Below are 14481 nucleotides of genomic sequence, written 5' to 3' on the forward strand. Positions count from 1 at the left end.
TTCAGATCTTGTTATGGTAAAGGCTATTTCCAATGTAATTTCCAGTGTATTCCAACTTCAGACAGGGATGGAGATGAACCACAGCATTGAGACAAATTTAGAACACTGGCTGTACTAGCATAAGGTGATGTTGAACAGTCTCAGTGTCCTTTAGACAATATATATCCCAGCTAGGAGCTGAAGTTTCATTTGTTCAGCCAGATCACAAACAGTTTAAATTCTCTAATGTTCATGCGTAGCTGAAATCTCTTGGACCTTCAAGAACTTTCAAAACAATTTCCCTTTAGATCTGGCTGGTTAAAATACCAGATCTGGTTAAAATACCAGATCTAATTTTTTAAGATACAAAAATTGTGTATTTGAGTGTGTGAAAACTGTAAGCGCCTGCTGCATAGTTTTAATTAAGTTTCTGTGGACTAAATTTAATTTTCTTTTTTTTCAGGACATTCTCTTTGACATTTTTCAGGGGTAAAAATTGCTGTATTTGAATTATTGTCCCACTCTCAATACCACTGTTGCCAAAGATGGTCTACCAGTGAGACTGAGCATCTTCTCAGTAATTTTTAACATAACAAAAAGTATTAAAGTAATATTTTTCACTTTTCTATGTAGAATTTGCTGCTGGGACATATTCTAAAATTCGCTCCGCAGCCAATTCTAGTGCTCTGCTATCACACCAATGTAAACACCTTCATTTTAATAATGAAAACCTTTGTAAAAAGATGAAAATTGATGATTAATTCCCCCTCCCCTTTCTACTAGCCCCAGATTCTCAGCACCAAATATACCAATTCTCAAAAACAGCATATAAGATATCTGTCACATAAGAATTCTGAAGAAGATTTCTGTCATATAAGAAATCTGTCACAGTTTTGCCACAATGACAATGTATGTTTGGTGTGTCATCTACAGGTAATAAGCAGTAATTGCTCTCAGGAGACAAACAGTGTAGTATATAAAACCTACTGTGCAACTGAAATATGTTTTATTAAATGCAGGCATTAGAGGAGTGTTGTGTTGGCTGCTCTTTGTGCTCTACACATTCCCGAATAGTTAGCTCAGGACTTCATAGTGTACAATCCTTTCCACAGAAACTTGAAACCCGTCAAAACATTTGCATTTCTTCAAGTAAAAGATGAACTGCTTTAGGGTAACTTCATTGATATCTCTTAGTATTTTTTTGGTCAGCTGGGGAGAGACTGTCATAAGTAATGTCAAACCTTGTTCATCTAAGGTAAGATTTTCAATTACTATGCTGAGATAAGATAATGAATATAACTGAATAGTTTCTCAGAAAAGTGGCTGATGCTTTTTAAAATATAGACTGCTCTATTCAGGATAAGTATGAAAATACAAAAGAATCAGGTATTTTCAGATAGAGAAAAGAAGCTGTAGAAATTCAGTATATTAGGAGAAAAAAAGTTGTCATAATGTCTTTTATCACAGTTCAGTGGTTAGGCCATATTTTTATCCCACCTATATCACTGTAAAGGCAGAGTACCTCTTGGTCTTGGCAGCGTCACAGTTTTCACTTGAATTTCTGAGGTTAGATTTAATTGCCTCTTTCATGTTGGCATTTTAAAAACAATTATTGATTAAAATATTTTCTGAACAGTATTTAACTGAACAGTTGGTGAGTAGCTGTGGTAAAGCCCTGGAACAAAACTTGGTTTCAAGCAACCTATTTGTAAGTTTCAGTTGATCTATTTATAACTGTTATAGAATTTTTCTTCCTTTATTCTGTGTTTATTTCTATATTAAAGAAACATATTATTTTAGATCTCTAGCATTTATTTATCTCTAATCACAAAAAGCAATTAAAATAATTCAGAAACTTTTTTTTTCTTATAATATATTTGTTAATAATTTAATTTCTTTACTTATTTATTAATGTGTATTGATAATTAATTTATTTATTTTCACTTTGAGGACACAAAAATAGGAAAAAAAACGTGTCAGTGTAGTGCCAAAACCAGAAGGAGAAACCTGAAGCAGGAAAGGAGAACAAGTATGCTGAAGATACAGTCAAGTCTAAATAAATTTTCTTTTTCATTAAAATCCTTGCATTTCTATGGGTCCTATTTACATCTGAAAGTGCAGCATAGGAGCATGCCACAGTGCCTTCTGAGATTATGGAATTAAGAAACAAAGACAAAGGAAAATATGTTTCTTAGCCTTTATACAATGACACATATTTCAGGGATTACTTTTAGCTTTTCTTTAAGTGATGAATCAGAGACATTCACTTATATCATATTACCTGGTGCCGTGGAGGAAAAAATGTTATATATGAAAGTACTGTTTTAAAATAACATTTATAGGTGCAGCAGTTTGAAACTACTTTTACCAATGCTTTTATTGTTACCATTTCAGATATTTTATCCCTGTAAATACAGTCCCTTTATTCTCTCCTCTGAAAGAGCACTTAAAATATTTTAAATGTTGGGTTTGTCTGCAAATCTGTTTGGGACTACTCGTGTGCAATTAATAATCTGTGGAAGTATTTCCATGATCAGAGTCTAAGTCATGGATTTAGGGACTTTGTAGAGTAAAAGTGTTTTGGTAGTACGTGGTAAGTCCCAAAGCCCTCTCCTGTTGAGTGAAATTAACTTTGTTAGCATTTGAGATGTCTGTTGGGAGTGGTGGATGTAGTCGTCTTAAGTGAAAGCACTTGTGAGCTGTAGCCTCCAGTTCACAGTACTCACAGGTAGAGATACCACAGCAGAAATGTTGGTGGTATTTTTAAAATTGATAGAGGTTATTCTTTGCCTCTGATACTCTTGAGAGGTATGGCTAAGCAGAAGATACTTCATAGGCCTAGGTCTCAGCTCTGTCAAGTAGTGCTTGATAAAAAAAAAAAAAAAAAAGGTTTTAAAGGAAGATCCATGGAGTAATCTGCTTCATTTTGGCAGACTGAGCTATTTAACATACATTTATGATCAATTTGTTTCCCCCTTCATTGTTTGGTACAACAGGGCACAAGGAATGTTGGAGCTGTGGACGAACCACTCAAGGCAGAAGAGAAAAATAAATCCGCAGATATTTCAAATCAAAAAGAACAATGCCTTGTACCATGTGATGTTCAAGCTAAAATTTTACGAGGGGAAAAACAGTACATGTGCAGTATGTATTCATAAAGAATACGCTCAACAACAAGCTATGCAATGCCATGCTACACAATCCTCTGCTATGCTATGCTTTGCTGCGCCAATTTATTTTTTATTTTTCTTGAGCACATGTGACAGACTTTGACCCATCTACCCAAGGTGAATATTGTTCAAAAGATTTGGGGTGTTGTGTGCAGCTGGGATGACAAAGTTTATTGTAGTAGTTTCTTTTTATAATCATTGATGGGGACAAGCACATCCAGGCAACAATTTGCTCCATGTAAGTCTGTGTTGTCCTCTGAATGTCTGTAGCTCTCCCTTAAAGAGGAAGACTAGGGTGTCTGTCCCTCATTTAAATACCAGCGTTAGGTGTCTGAAATTAAGTGAGAAGAAATTGTACCTCAGCTTGACGTCTGAGATACCTAGACAAAACTACATATCAACGGATGCTATCTATCCATCCTCAGAAAAATTAGTCAAAATTATTGTCTTTTTCATATGATTTTTAATATGTACTATTAACTATCTGGCAAGTTGTATTATTATTATTATTATTATCATTATCATTATCATTATCATTATCATTATCATTATCATTATCATTATCATTATTTTATTGTATTTTATTTTTAGCATCAGGGCAAAAAGCAGGAGCATGAGTAAATAGCATAGTGAATGAATGAAATTGTAGAATGGCAGGAAACCATGTTTATCCTTTATCAGGTACATTTATATTTCTGTTGTATCCACTAACTGGTTATCTGAGTAGGAAAATATGAAATTCTTTAAACCTTATGAAGAGTCATCTTTTCTTAAGATGTCTGCACTGCAACAAGTGAGGCTGAGGTATTAGCATATTTGTATTTAATCTTTGGTCTCTGTACTACTTTAATTTCACTTTTTGGTACCCTAAGGTTAAACACCTTCAATATTCACTTAGATATCATAAATAAGCATGCCATTATTTGGTCAAGAATATTTCTAATTTGTGCTAATGAAGTAGGTGAACATATTTCTTTCAAAGGAAATTTACAGAACTCTCTTGTTGAATATGCAAGAAGCACAAAAAAGTTGGTGAGAAACATGATGGATGATCAACAGTCTTCCTTGGATTACCTTTCTAATCAGGTATTTTTATCATAAGGATTTTTATTATTATTTAGCACTACACTTATTGTCTTATGGAGGAAAAATATATTTTTTATTTATTTTATCATTAGAACAGTAGAATTAGAATCTCTATCACCATCACTTGTACTTTGGGTAAGGTGTGAGTTCCATTTCTATAAGGAGTGATTAGCACTCCTTATATTGATTATATATTGATTATATATAATTACCTGTTACATAACCTAGGGGCACACATGGCAGTAGGGTGACAGCCCATTCCTGCATATTGCTTGCTTTATTCAGTCTCAGTATATTTGTGCGCATGACATTATATCATCATTAACTCTGGTAGTAATTTACAAACACTGTGCACTCAATACAGGTAAAAAGGCCTAATCTAACTGAAGGACTTTTCTTGAATTAACCAGAGTTGTGCCTAAAAATGATTTTGGATGCAATAAGTGAGAAGTTGGAACAATTCATATAATGAAGTTACAAATCACTAACATATCACAAAAATGAACTTCAGATTATACTTATTAGAGGTAATCTCCTCATTTTCTGGATGAGGGGATCCCCTCATTTTCTGGAAGAGGGGATTGAGTGCACCCTCTGTTAGTTTGAAGATGACACCAAGTTAGGTGCATGTGTCGATCTGCTCGAGGGTAGGAAGGCTCTGCAGGAGGATCTGGATAGGCTGCACTGATGGGCTGAGGTCAACTGCATGAAGTTCAACAAGGCCAAGTGCCGGGTCCTGCACCTGGGGCGCAATAACCCCAAGCAGAGCTACAGGCTGGGAGAGGAATGGTTGGAAAGCTGCCAGGCAGAGAAGGACCTGGGAGTGATGGTGGATAGTCGGCTGAATATGAGCCAGCAGTGTGCTCAGGTGGCCAAGAAGGCCAACGACATCCTGGCTTGCATAAGAAACAGTGTGACCAGCAGGGCTAGGGAGGTGATCGTCCCCCTGTACTCAGCTCTGGTGAGGCCGCACCTCGAGTACTGTGTTCAGTTTTGGGCCCCTCGCTACAAGAAGGACATGGAGGTGCTTGAGCGGGTGCAGAGAAGGGCGACGAAGCTGGTGAGGGGCCTGGAGAACAAGTCCTACGAGGAGCGGCTGAGGGAGCTGGGCTTGTTCAGCCTGGAGAAGAGGAGGCTCAGGGGCGACCTTATCTTTATAAGGTCGACCTTATCTTTATAAGTACATTAAAGGAGGCTGTAACAAGGTGGGGGTTGGTCTGTTCTCCCACGTGCCTGGTGACAGGACGAGGGGGAATGGGCTAAAGTTGCGCCAGGGGTGTTTTAGGTTGGATGTTAGAAAGAACTTCTTTACTGAGAGGGTTGTTAGGCATTGGAATGGGCTACCCGGGGAACTGGTGGGGTCACCATCCCTGGCGGTCTTTAAAAGACGTTTTGATGTAGAGCTTAGGGATATGGTTTAGTGGAGGACTTGTTAGTGTTAGGCCAGAGGCTGGACTCGATGATCTTGAGGTCTCTTCCAACCTAGACAATTCTGTGATTCTTTGAAAAAGAGCTTCCTATGAATATAAAGTTTCTCACTGCACCATATTTAAAAATATTTTATTTAAACTTGCAGGTGAATGAACTCATGAACAGAGTTCTTATTTTGAATGCAGAAGTTTTGAGAAAGCATTTGGATCCACTTCCTTACAAAGCAGTTCAATCTCATGGCAAGTATTTTTCACATTTAGTCTTGACCTCCTCCTTTTTTATCTGTGAGAGTATTTTAACAGAGAACAAGTTAAAGCAAAACCAAACAATTATAACATGTACAGTATTTATTCTGTGTTACTATGCACACATAAAATCTGGAAAATTTGTGAACTACGTAAGAATCTATGTAAGAACAGGTTTAAATAATTCGCAAGCTGATAATTGTGGGCATTCTTTTTAGCATCTTGTTGATTTTTATGCAAAATAACAAGCATGATCATCAGTTCATGAGTTCATGTCTTATGTTGCTAAACAGTACTTTCTTTTGTAATGAAATAATTGTGCTCAGCATTTGCAATACCCATTTTTCAAATGAAATGGAAGTCATTTCTACACTGTTCATCTTTATAGTGTCTAGCCCAACTACAGGAAACGTTACCTCTAAGCACTCCTCCTAGCCTTAGGAACTGCTTCCTTGAGTCTAACACAGACCTGCCTTAACACTTAGAAGCAAAGGACATTTTATATAAACATTATGATGTGAAAGCTTTTATAAATATAGATACAAATATTTCCAGGAAGAAGACATTCTTCCCTGGATAATTCGTGTTTTTACTCTGTACAAGTGTTGCCCAAATACAATCTGTAAAATAAGACCCGGATATAAAATCTTTACTTTCTGTATCATATCAGTTGAGATGAGATAGAACTTTCTCAATAGAATGCAATTTATTCTTCTTTCCAAGCTTAATGGAATTCAAAGAATTTTCATTTATAAGGTAAATTCATGACAAAACATAATTTTAAGTTTTCATGACAATATTTGAGCGATTATGTCATTCATAAATTCCCAACAAAATTAATATTTCTGTGCTTAAGCTGTATTTTTTTAACATGTTGTGCTAACAAGCTTCATCAAATACTTTGTTCTCTAGGGTTGGATTGCACTGATATTAAAGATACCATCGGTTCTGTTTCAAAAACTCCAACTGGTCTGTACATTATTCATCCAGAAGGATCAAACTATCCTTTTGAGGTAATGAATTTATCTCTCACGATAGTCACAATTTACTTAAGAATATGCACTTAGAATATATTTAATAGATTTAAAGTGTCTTCCTTGACAGTATCCCAACATATGAATAAGAAGTTTATTAAAACATCCAAATGTGCCTGCCTTTACTATAATTTGGAAATTTTTCTCAGTTTCTACAAAGAAATTTAATCTCTCATAATATCCCATCATCAGTTTTCAAATACGGTGAAAAATATACAGAAGAGAAAAATTGAAGAAAATTTCAAGCCTCCCTTTTGGATATTGAAAAATGCTGTTCTCTTCTATGTTAGAGGTAGAAAGTGAAGAGCCAAAAGTCTGATCCATTTGGACCTGAAATTGGACTTCTTGCTTTGCTGGACAACTGTATAGTGTTGCCTTCTCTTGAGAGGCAATGTTGGTATCTATACCTTGAAGTGTGATATTTCCCGGGCATCTTAATGTAGGTGTTGATGTACATTGCTAGAGAAATAGGTGCTTAGCTTTTGTCTGAGCATCATTATTACTCAGTCTTAAGGCAGAAAGCGTCTAAACTTATAGTCTTCATATCCAGTCATTGTAGGACATACATACTTAAAATGAAGAAAAAAAGAATGAAGTGCAGCATGAAGTCATGTTTCCTATGACCAGATCCATGAAACCATAAGGAAAACTTTTTTTTTTTTTGTCAGTTTATTTCTGTTTTGGGTTGTTCTACTTAGGAATTCCTTATGCATAGTGGGAAGGCAGATATGGCACTTACAAACTTTCAATTTTGCAGTACATTCTGGGGTCATTACTTTTTGGAGAAAAAAATATGTGGAGTTTTAGCCAGCTAATAAATAGCAAAATTTAATATCAAACTTTAAAGTCCTCCTTTATATATAACAAAGGAAGGATGAATCCCTTTATCTCTAGCCAGCTGGAAACCTACAAAATGCTATGAAAAAGAGCTCAGAGTTGTTATGAAAAAGCTTCAGAAGTATCTTGGGATCTCAAAAGACATAATGGATTTGGTTCTGTAGACCCCTGATAGAAAAGCCTGTTGCTTGCTCTATACAATGCAGCGAGCTCAAGGCGAATATCTGTAGCTCATCAGCAAGTTCATTCCAGGTAAAATAAAGGCAAAGACACATAGAAGTGTTTGCAGAATAATCACACTTATAAGTATGCAGAAAATACTCTCTGCCTCACCTCTGCTGAACCATAGCACAAAATGCATCTGCTTTCTTCTGGATTGAGGGGTATCGTGTTGAGGAAATATTCATACGTCACCCAAATTACTTTTACTGAGAGATGGTATGACTTTTCTGTCTATGTGAGAAAAGTGATTTCTTGGTCTAGTCATAGCTTTTGGCAAATACATGTGAAATGGTAAAGCTCCTTTCACTTCAAAAGTATATTTAACATTTTTCCACATTTGAAGTTACTGCCAGTGTCTAAGGAACCAAGAATCAGTTATATATGTGGAAAGGTTCCCTAAGGAGAACAAGAAACAAAAGGAAAAATAATAATTTGATTAAAACCACAAGGTAACAATAAATAATAAGAAATCTCTGCACTCATGAAATGAGTGTCTCATTTCTTGTCTGGTAGATGTTACACAGAAATTAAAAGATAGTGCCAAAAATTCTCAGAGAAAAATATCTAAAGGATGTGGTGTGTTCCCTACAGAATGTTATTTTAAGGAAAACTGTTTCAGGTATTTTTAACATGTGTTGAAGCATACAAAGAGTACAAGAGAAATTCTGGATGAACAAAAACAATCAAGAAATTAAAATATAAACAATAAATTGTAATGCTTTTAAGAGGTTGATACACATGCATTTTGAAAGATTTGAAGACTACCAAAATAAGAAAAATACAAACAGGTAGAAAATCATATAAGAAATCATTAAGAAAATAATAATAATAATAATAAAAACAGAAAAGAAAGACAGTATGAAACAATTTGTTTAAATTAGGACCTTTTTAGCAATGGAAAATTAGCTGCCCCTTAAATGTATCTGAAATCAAAACAAAATTTCTCTAGAATAATTTGCATATATAGATAAATGAAGAAAATTATTTTAAAAATTTCTCATGATCTCATGACTTCATGTTTGAAATGGCATGTTTTCAAAAGTGAGCATATGTTTTAGGTATTTAACTTGAACTAATTTAAAACTGAATTCAGGGAGTAATAATATGCAGTTTTGGTGTGAGCGGCAGGTTCTTGTCATCTCAGAAAATTAGTCTCAAATGGCTTTTTGTCTGAGCATCCAAACACGAGGCAATTAAAATCAGTTTCTCTTCTGGAAAATTGAATCATTCTCACTTTCTGATTCCTTTCCTTGTGAGTAAATTTTAATTGATGACACTTCCAGGGTGGGTCAGTGAAACTACAGTTGTTTGTAACATACTTCTTATGCACACTAAAGGTGAAAAGGGAAAATATTCAGTAGAAGCAACTTCTTGGTCATTTAGTTGAAATTGTACCTGTCACAGTCATGTCCTGGATACCTTGCATGATATGGGACATAAAACAAGCTGTAAAGTGGATTAATGATTACAAGGCTTTAAGAAAGAAAGCTGTCACATGATTTCCAGCATATAAGGAATTAAGAAATACTGCAATGACAATTTTTTGTGTACCTATTTCATATTCTTGCTTAGCTGCAGTATGTTTAGGTGCCATATCTAAATAATCGGCTGATGATCTTTCATGTAGACCCAAATCAGTTCCTTCTGAGAATTATCACCATTCCCACTGATTTATATTGGATCAGAGCTTGATGTTGTGACTAACTGGGCTCCTCTTCTGTTTCTGATTGATAGTGAGAGGAGTAGCCAAGCATGCAATCCTCTTCTCAAGACAATAGATGAGTTAGTAGGATTATTTTTAATACATTTTAGGTATCTGTATCTAAACACTCATTTTGGAATCATACATATTTCTTTTTATTCCAGTTCCACCTCCCCTGGGTGACTGAAATAAACACATGATTCTCCAGGGAGTAAAGCCAATCATTTTCCAGCTGTACTTCCACGCACATGACCTTTACTATGATTCATTCAATATTTGGGTTATAAGAATTGCTCAAAGCATCCAATGGCATTGACTTGCTTGAGAATCCAAGACTGCACAAGCTGCATTAATTAGATCAAATTGCAGCTTTGTTGCCTGCCTGTCTTTCATAGATGTTAAGTCACAGAAGGTCTGAGTATGATGTTGATGTGCTCCTGCCAAGGGAAGAGTCTTTGGTTTCATGCCAAGTGTCTGAGTGGTACAAACCATGGGGGTGCAACATACAAAACTCAGACTGCTCCTTAGGTGGTTGCACTGTCTAAATGTGCAATATGTACCTCTCTATATTAGGATGTCAAGAATGTTTAATTCCTGTTAGGCCTGGTGAAGCACTGGCACTGAGGATATACATGAAAAATATCCAAAGTGACTGTGATGCATTGCACTTAACTTTGGGCACTTTAGTGAAACCCATAGAGTGCAGCCAAGAGTCTAAGGACCCTTTCTGTAGACTGTAGGAGGTATCTGCCACCTGCAGAGGGTGATTTAGATCTTGGTTTCCCAGAGCCACAGTATGAATGCCACTTCTCTCTAGATGGGGAATTAGAGGGGAGACAAGCACAATTAGGTGCCCAATTTAGGGAACTCAATTACATGTCTAAAGTTAAATGGGCTGAGGAGAAAATGTGCCACGTAATGTGATACTCCATAGTAGAGCAGAGAACAGGTAGACCATTGCCATTTGATTGGGCACAAAAATCACAAACCATTGGGCACAAATTTTAGTGATGTCTCATAAAGCAAAGAATTTGAGAGTCAATTTGGTGTATTCAGTGGGACTGCTCAGTTACAGGCTGTTAAATGTTCATATTGAGACTTTCCTGGATTGGGGCCCCTTTTGATGTAGAGTCTTCCACTGTTCCAGCATAAATGATTATATACTGGCTTATCACTATCACTTTTTCCATTCCCTCACCTTTTAAGGGCTCTGAATCTCCCAGGGATCACAAAGACAGCCTTTCTTGGGAGGAAGGTATAATGGTAGGGGAGAACACAAAAGAAGTATTGTCTATTTTTCTTTGTTGAAATAAAGGTATATTCAGTATTAGTGCTTCTATCTGTAAGTTTTTGCATAAGCAATACATGCTGTTGCATGTTGCTTCCACTTCATGGTTTTATTAATATACATTAACAATTATGAAAGTACATTTTTTACATCTGATGTGAACAGACACTTGCATGCAACAGTTTGCACTGGTTGAGGAAGTCTCCAAATGCAGCAGACTAACAAGAACATAAAGGAAAATACTCCAGGTTAATTACTTAATTTTGTTCAAGATTTTTCGTTAAAATAATTGGAAGGTACATTGTTTAGCAAGAATCAGAATAGTCCACCTTTATTGCATTTAAATGTTATTTACTTCTTTATAGCTGCTTCAAGAATACTTAATAGTATCTATGTTTATGTTAGGTTTTGTGTGACATGGATTTTCAAGGAGGTGGATGGACTGTAGTTCAGAAAAGAACCGATGGAATCATTACATTTCAGAGAACATGGTCTGAATATCTGGATGGATTTGGTGACCTATCTGGTATTAATTTTAGATACTCTTAAGTACTTTGGATCCAGTGTTTTTGCTGTCTTTATGTAAGCTACATTTACACTGACTTGTATGGTTTTTAGGAGTATGGAGAATAAAGTTCTTGTTTCTTAAGAAGTATTCTAGTTATACTTCTAGTTAGAGTTTGTTTGTTTGTTTGTTTTATTTTCCCTCTCCATCAAATCTATTCTCTAATCTTCTCAATAATGACATCACCCTACAGGAATCTTTAACCATTGTATTCTGCTCACAAGAAGTGTTTAATATGTTGCAATATTTTCATCCTGAAATACGTATAAGTTGCATTTTCCCCATTTTTTTTTTTTTCAGATTTAAAAAGGCCTTATGTGGTTTTAATAATGCTTGCAAAATATTTCCCTGAAGGAAAGAAAACCCAGTAATATTACACCATTAGGAATGGTTAGAAAGAGAATGGATATATTTCAGTAGCTAATACCAACACAATTGTGGTATTATTTTGTTTAGTGCCACCTCTCATCCAGCTAGCCTAAAAACAGCTGCTTTTTCGGGATTTTGTCTGGGATTGCAATGAAACACATACATTTTCAACTATAGAAATAAGTTCAAGTCACATGGAGCAACCTTTCATGGAAAAAAGCGTGATTTACAGGGGCAGCAAATCTCGAGAACAGGGTTTGAGCTTTGTTGCGTTTCATACAATTCTATCATTTGTTTCTCGGTATTGCCTGTAGGAGCACTACTGACTTCTATTTAGTCAAGAGGACCTTTAGCACTTCTAGTTCTTGTGCTCTTCTGAAGCAGGCTGGAGATGAACATTTGAAAGTCATCATGTGTACAGTGTTCTAAAATTGTTGCTGAGGAAAGCAATGATGCAGGCATATGAATTCTTTCATGGATTTTCCCAGTGAAGTACGGAGACCACTCATTAGTCTTTCAAATGGACATATGCCCATCAGACAATTTTTATTACACTTGGTTCAGGAACAAAAATAGGAAAACTAGAAGACACTACACTTTTTGTTTCTAGAAATTTATTGACTATACATTATATTCCTGTTTTAGGGGAATTTTGGCTTGGATTGAGGAAGATTTTTCATATAGTAAACCAAAAAGCAACTAGTTTCAGTCTTTATGTGGATTTGGAATCGGAAAATGACAAGCATGCCTATGCAGCGTATGATGGATTTTGGATAGAGGATGAAGCATGTTCTTTTAAAATCCATTTGGGGCATTATTCGGGAAATGCTGGTAAGAACTTCCTTATTTAATGCATTTAAAGATTTCTCTAATTTTGTTTTGACTCATGTTTACTAAAATGCAAGAATATTCACTTATTATCAAAGTATTAGTTATTCTCTGAAACTGTTGGTGCCTTATTCTGCCTGTAAGAAACATTATTTTTTAGTAAGATAATAGAACCAGTAATCACTGACGTCTGTGTTTAAACAATTCAGTTTCATCTCATGACTCACTCTGGAACTTTGGGCACATTCCTGGAAAATCTTCAGTTAACAACTCTTCTCATTTCTTTTATCTTTTTTTTTTTTGTTTTTTACTGTCTTTGAGGACAGAAGCCTTTACCTTCAGAGCTAGTGTGTATCACTAAGAGCAACAGGAAGGTAAAGGTGTTCCATCACCTCTTCCATACTTCTGAGTATTTTATATTTTTCCTTTCCTGTGTCTTCAACACATTACCGATTCATTAGTGCTGTCTTGAACTGCTTTTGAGGAAATCTGTTTTTCTGGTAATTTTAGAGGAAAAGTTTGTAGTGTTTCTCCATAAATAACTCCTTTATCATCATTCTGTTTTATCTTTTGCACTTAGGTGATGCCTTTAGAGGATACAGAAAAGAAGATAATCAGAATTCAATGCCTTTCAGCACATTTGATGTTGATAATGATGGGTGTAGGCCAGTGTGCACTATTAAACAACAGCCCGTAAAGAGCTGCAGTAACTTCAGTGAGAGCACTGGATGGTGGTTCAACCAGTGTGGCCTTGCAAATCTTAATGGTGTTCATCGTTACACAGGTAGATTTCTTGCAACTGGGATTCACTGGGATACATGGACAGTAAACAACAAACCTGTCAAAATTAAATCAGTTTCAATGAAAATTCGGAGAACCTTTAATCCATATTTCAATTAACCTATGAAAATAGAAATGCCTTTCTTCTTGCAGTTATGTGGGAAAATGTATCACTGCAACATTAACACTTTTCATTTTCAGTAAAACAGTTCAGTCTTAAAACATTATTAGATATTTACATAATACAGTTACTCACTTTTATTATGAAATGTCAGCATTTGTAGTGTTCCCACTTGAGTGAGAAGGCCCTAAGAAAAGGATTTTCAGAAAAAAAGATGAAGCTTAGTGCTTGTCAGCTTTTGTTTAGCTGCTTCTTATGCAATCTCAGTCAGTGGAAAAATTATAATAAGGACAGTAATTCTGACTTTTGAATGTGTTTCTTCTATGCTCTTTGCATATCTGAATTGCCAAGAAATTGCAGGAAGTTTTCTTTAAAGCATCATATACCTGCCACTCCAGTAATCATATTTTGTAAAAATACCTTTTTTTTTTTTTTTCACCTTACGTTTATTTTCCATAGCCAGCTCTTCTTTCTATATTCCTTATCAAGCAAGATTACACTGGCTCATGTCAGAGCATATGTAAGTTTTCTTACTTGTATACCTTGTAATACCTTATCTGTATAAAAATCAGGCCCTGAGAGTATTGTATGGACCCTGAGCACTCTGTACTCTCAAGATCTGATTTTTATACAAGTAAGGTAGATCCTGATGTGCAAGGTCTGTTTTATACTTAAGTTTCATAGTCAACGTGTTTCATATTTGGGTTTTTACTCTTCCGTTATGATTTGTCTCTTTCACAGTTCACTGAAAATGGACAATTGTTTTCAAAGAAAATGTATAACATTTCATGTAACCTTTGGAATTTTAATATTTGGATATATGG

At 35.4% G+C, this 14481-nt stretch overlaps 1 protein-coding gene across 1 annotated transcript; it reads left to right on the forward strand.

Annotated features, from left to right (window-relative positions):
• The first annotated feature begins 1135 nt into the window (after positions 1-1135).
• Positions 1136-13656, forward strand: ANGPTL5 (angiopoietin like 5). Its single transcript, XM_032207440.1, has 8 exons — positions 1136-1234; positions 2976-3123; positions 4132-4235; positions 5812-5905; positions 6824-6924; positions 11400-11520; positions 12574-12759; positions 13337-13656. Exons 1-8 carry the CDS (start codon positions 1136-1138, stop codon positions 13654-13656), a joined length of 1173 nt encoding a protein of 390 aa, XP_032063331.1.
• Positions 13657-14481: the final 825 nt, after the last annotated feature.

The sequence above is a fragment of the Aythya fuligula genome, chromosome 1 (assembly GCF_009819795.1).
Source record: "Aythya fuligula isolate bAytFul2 chromosome 1, bAytFul2.pri, whole genome shotgun sequence".
NCBI classification, from domain to species: Eukaryota; Metazoa; Chordata; class Aves; order Anseriformes; family Anatidae; genus Aythya; species Aythya fuligula.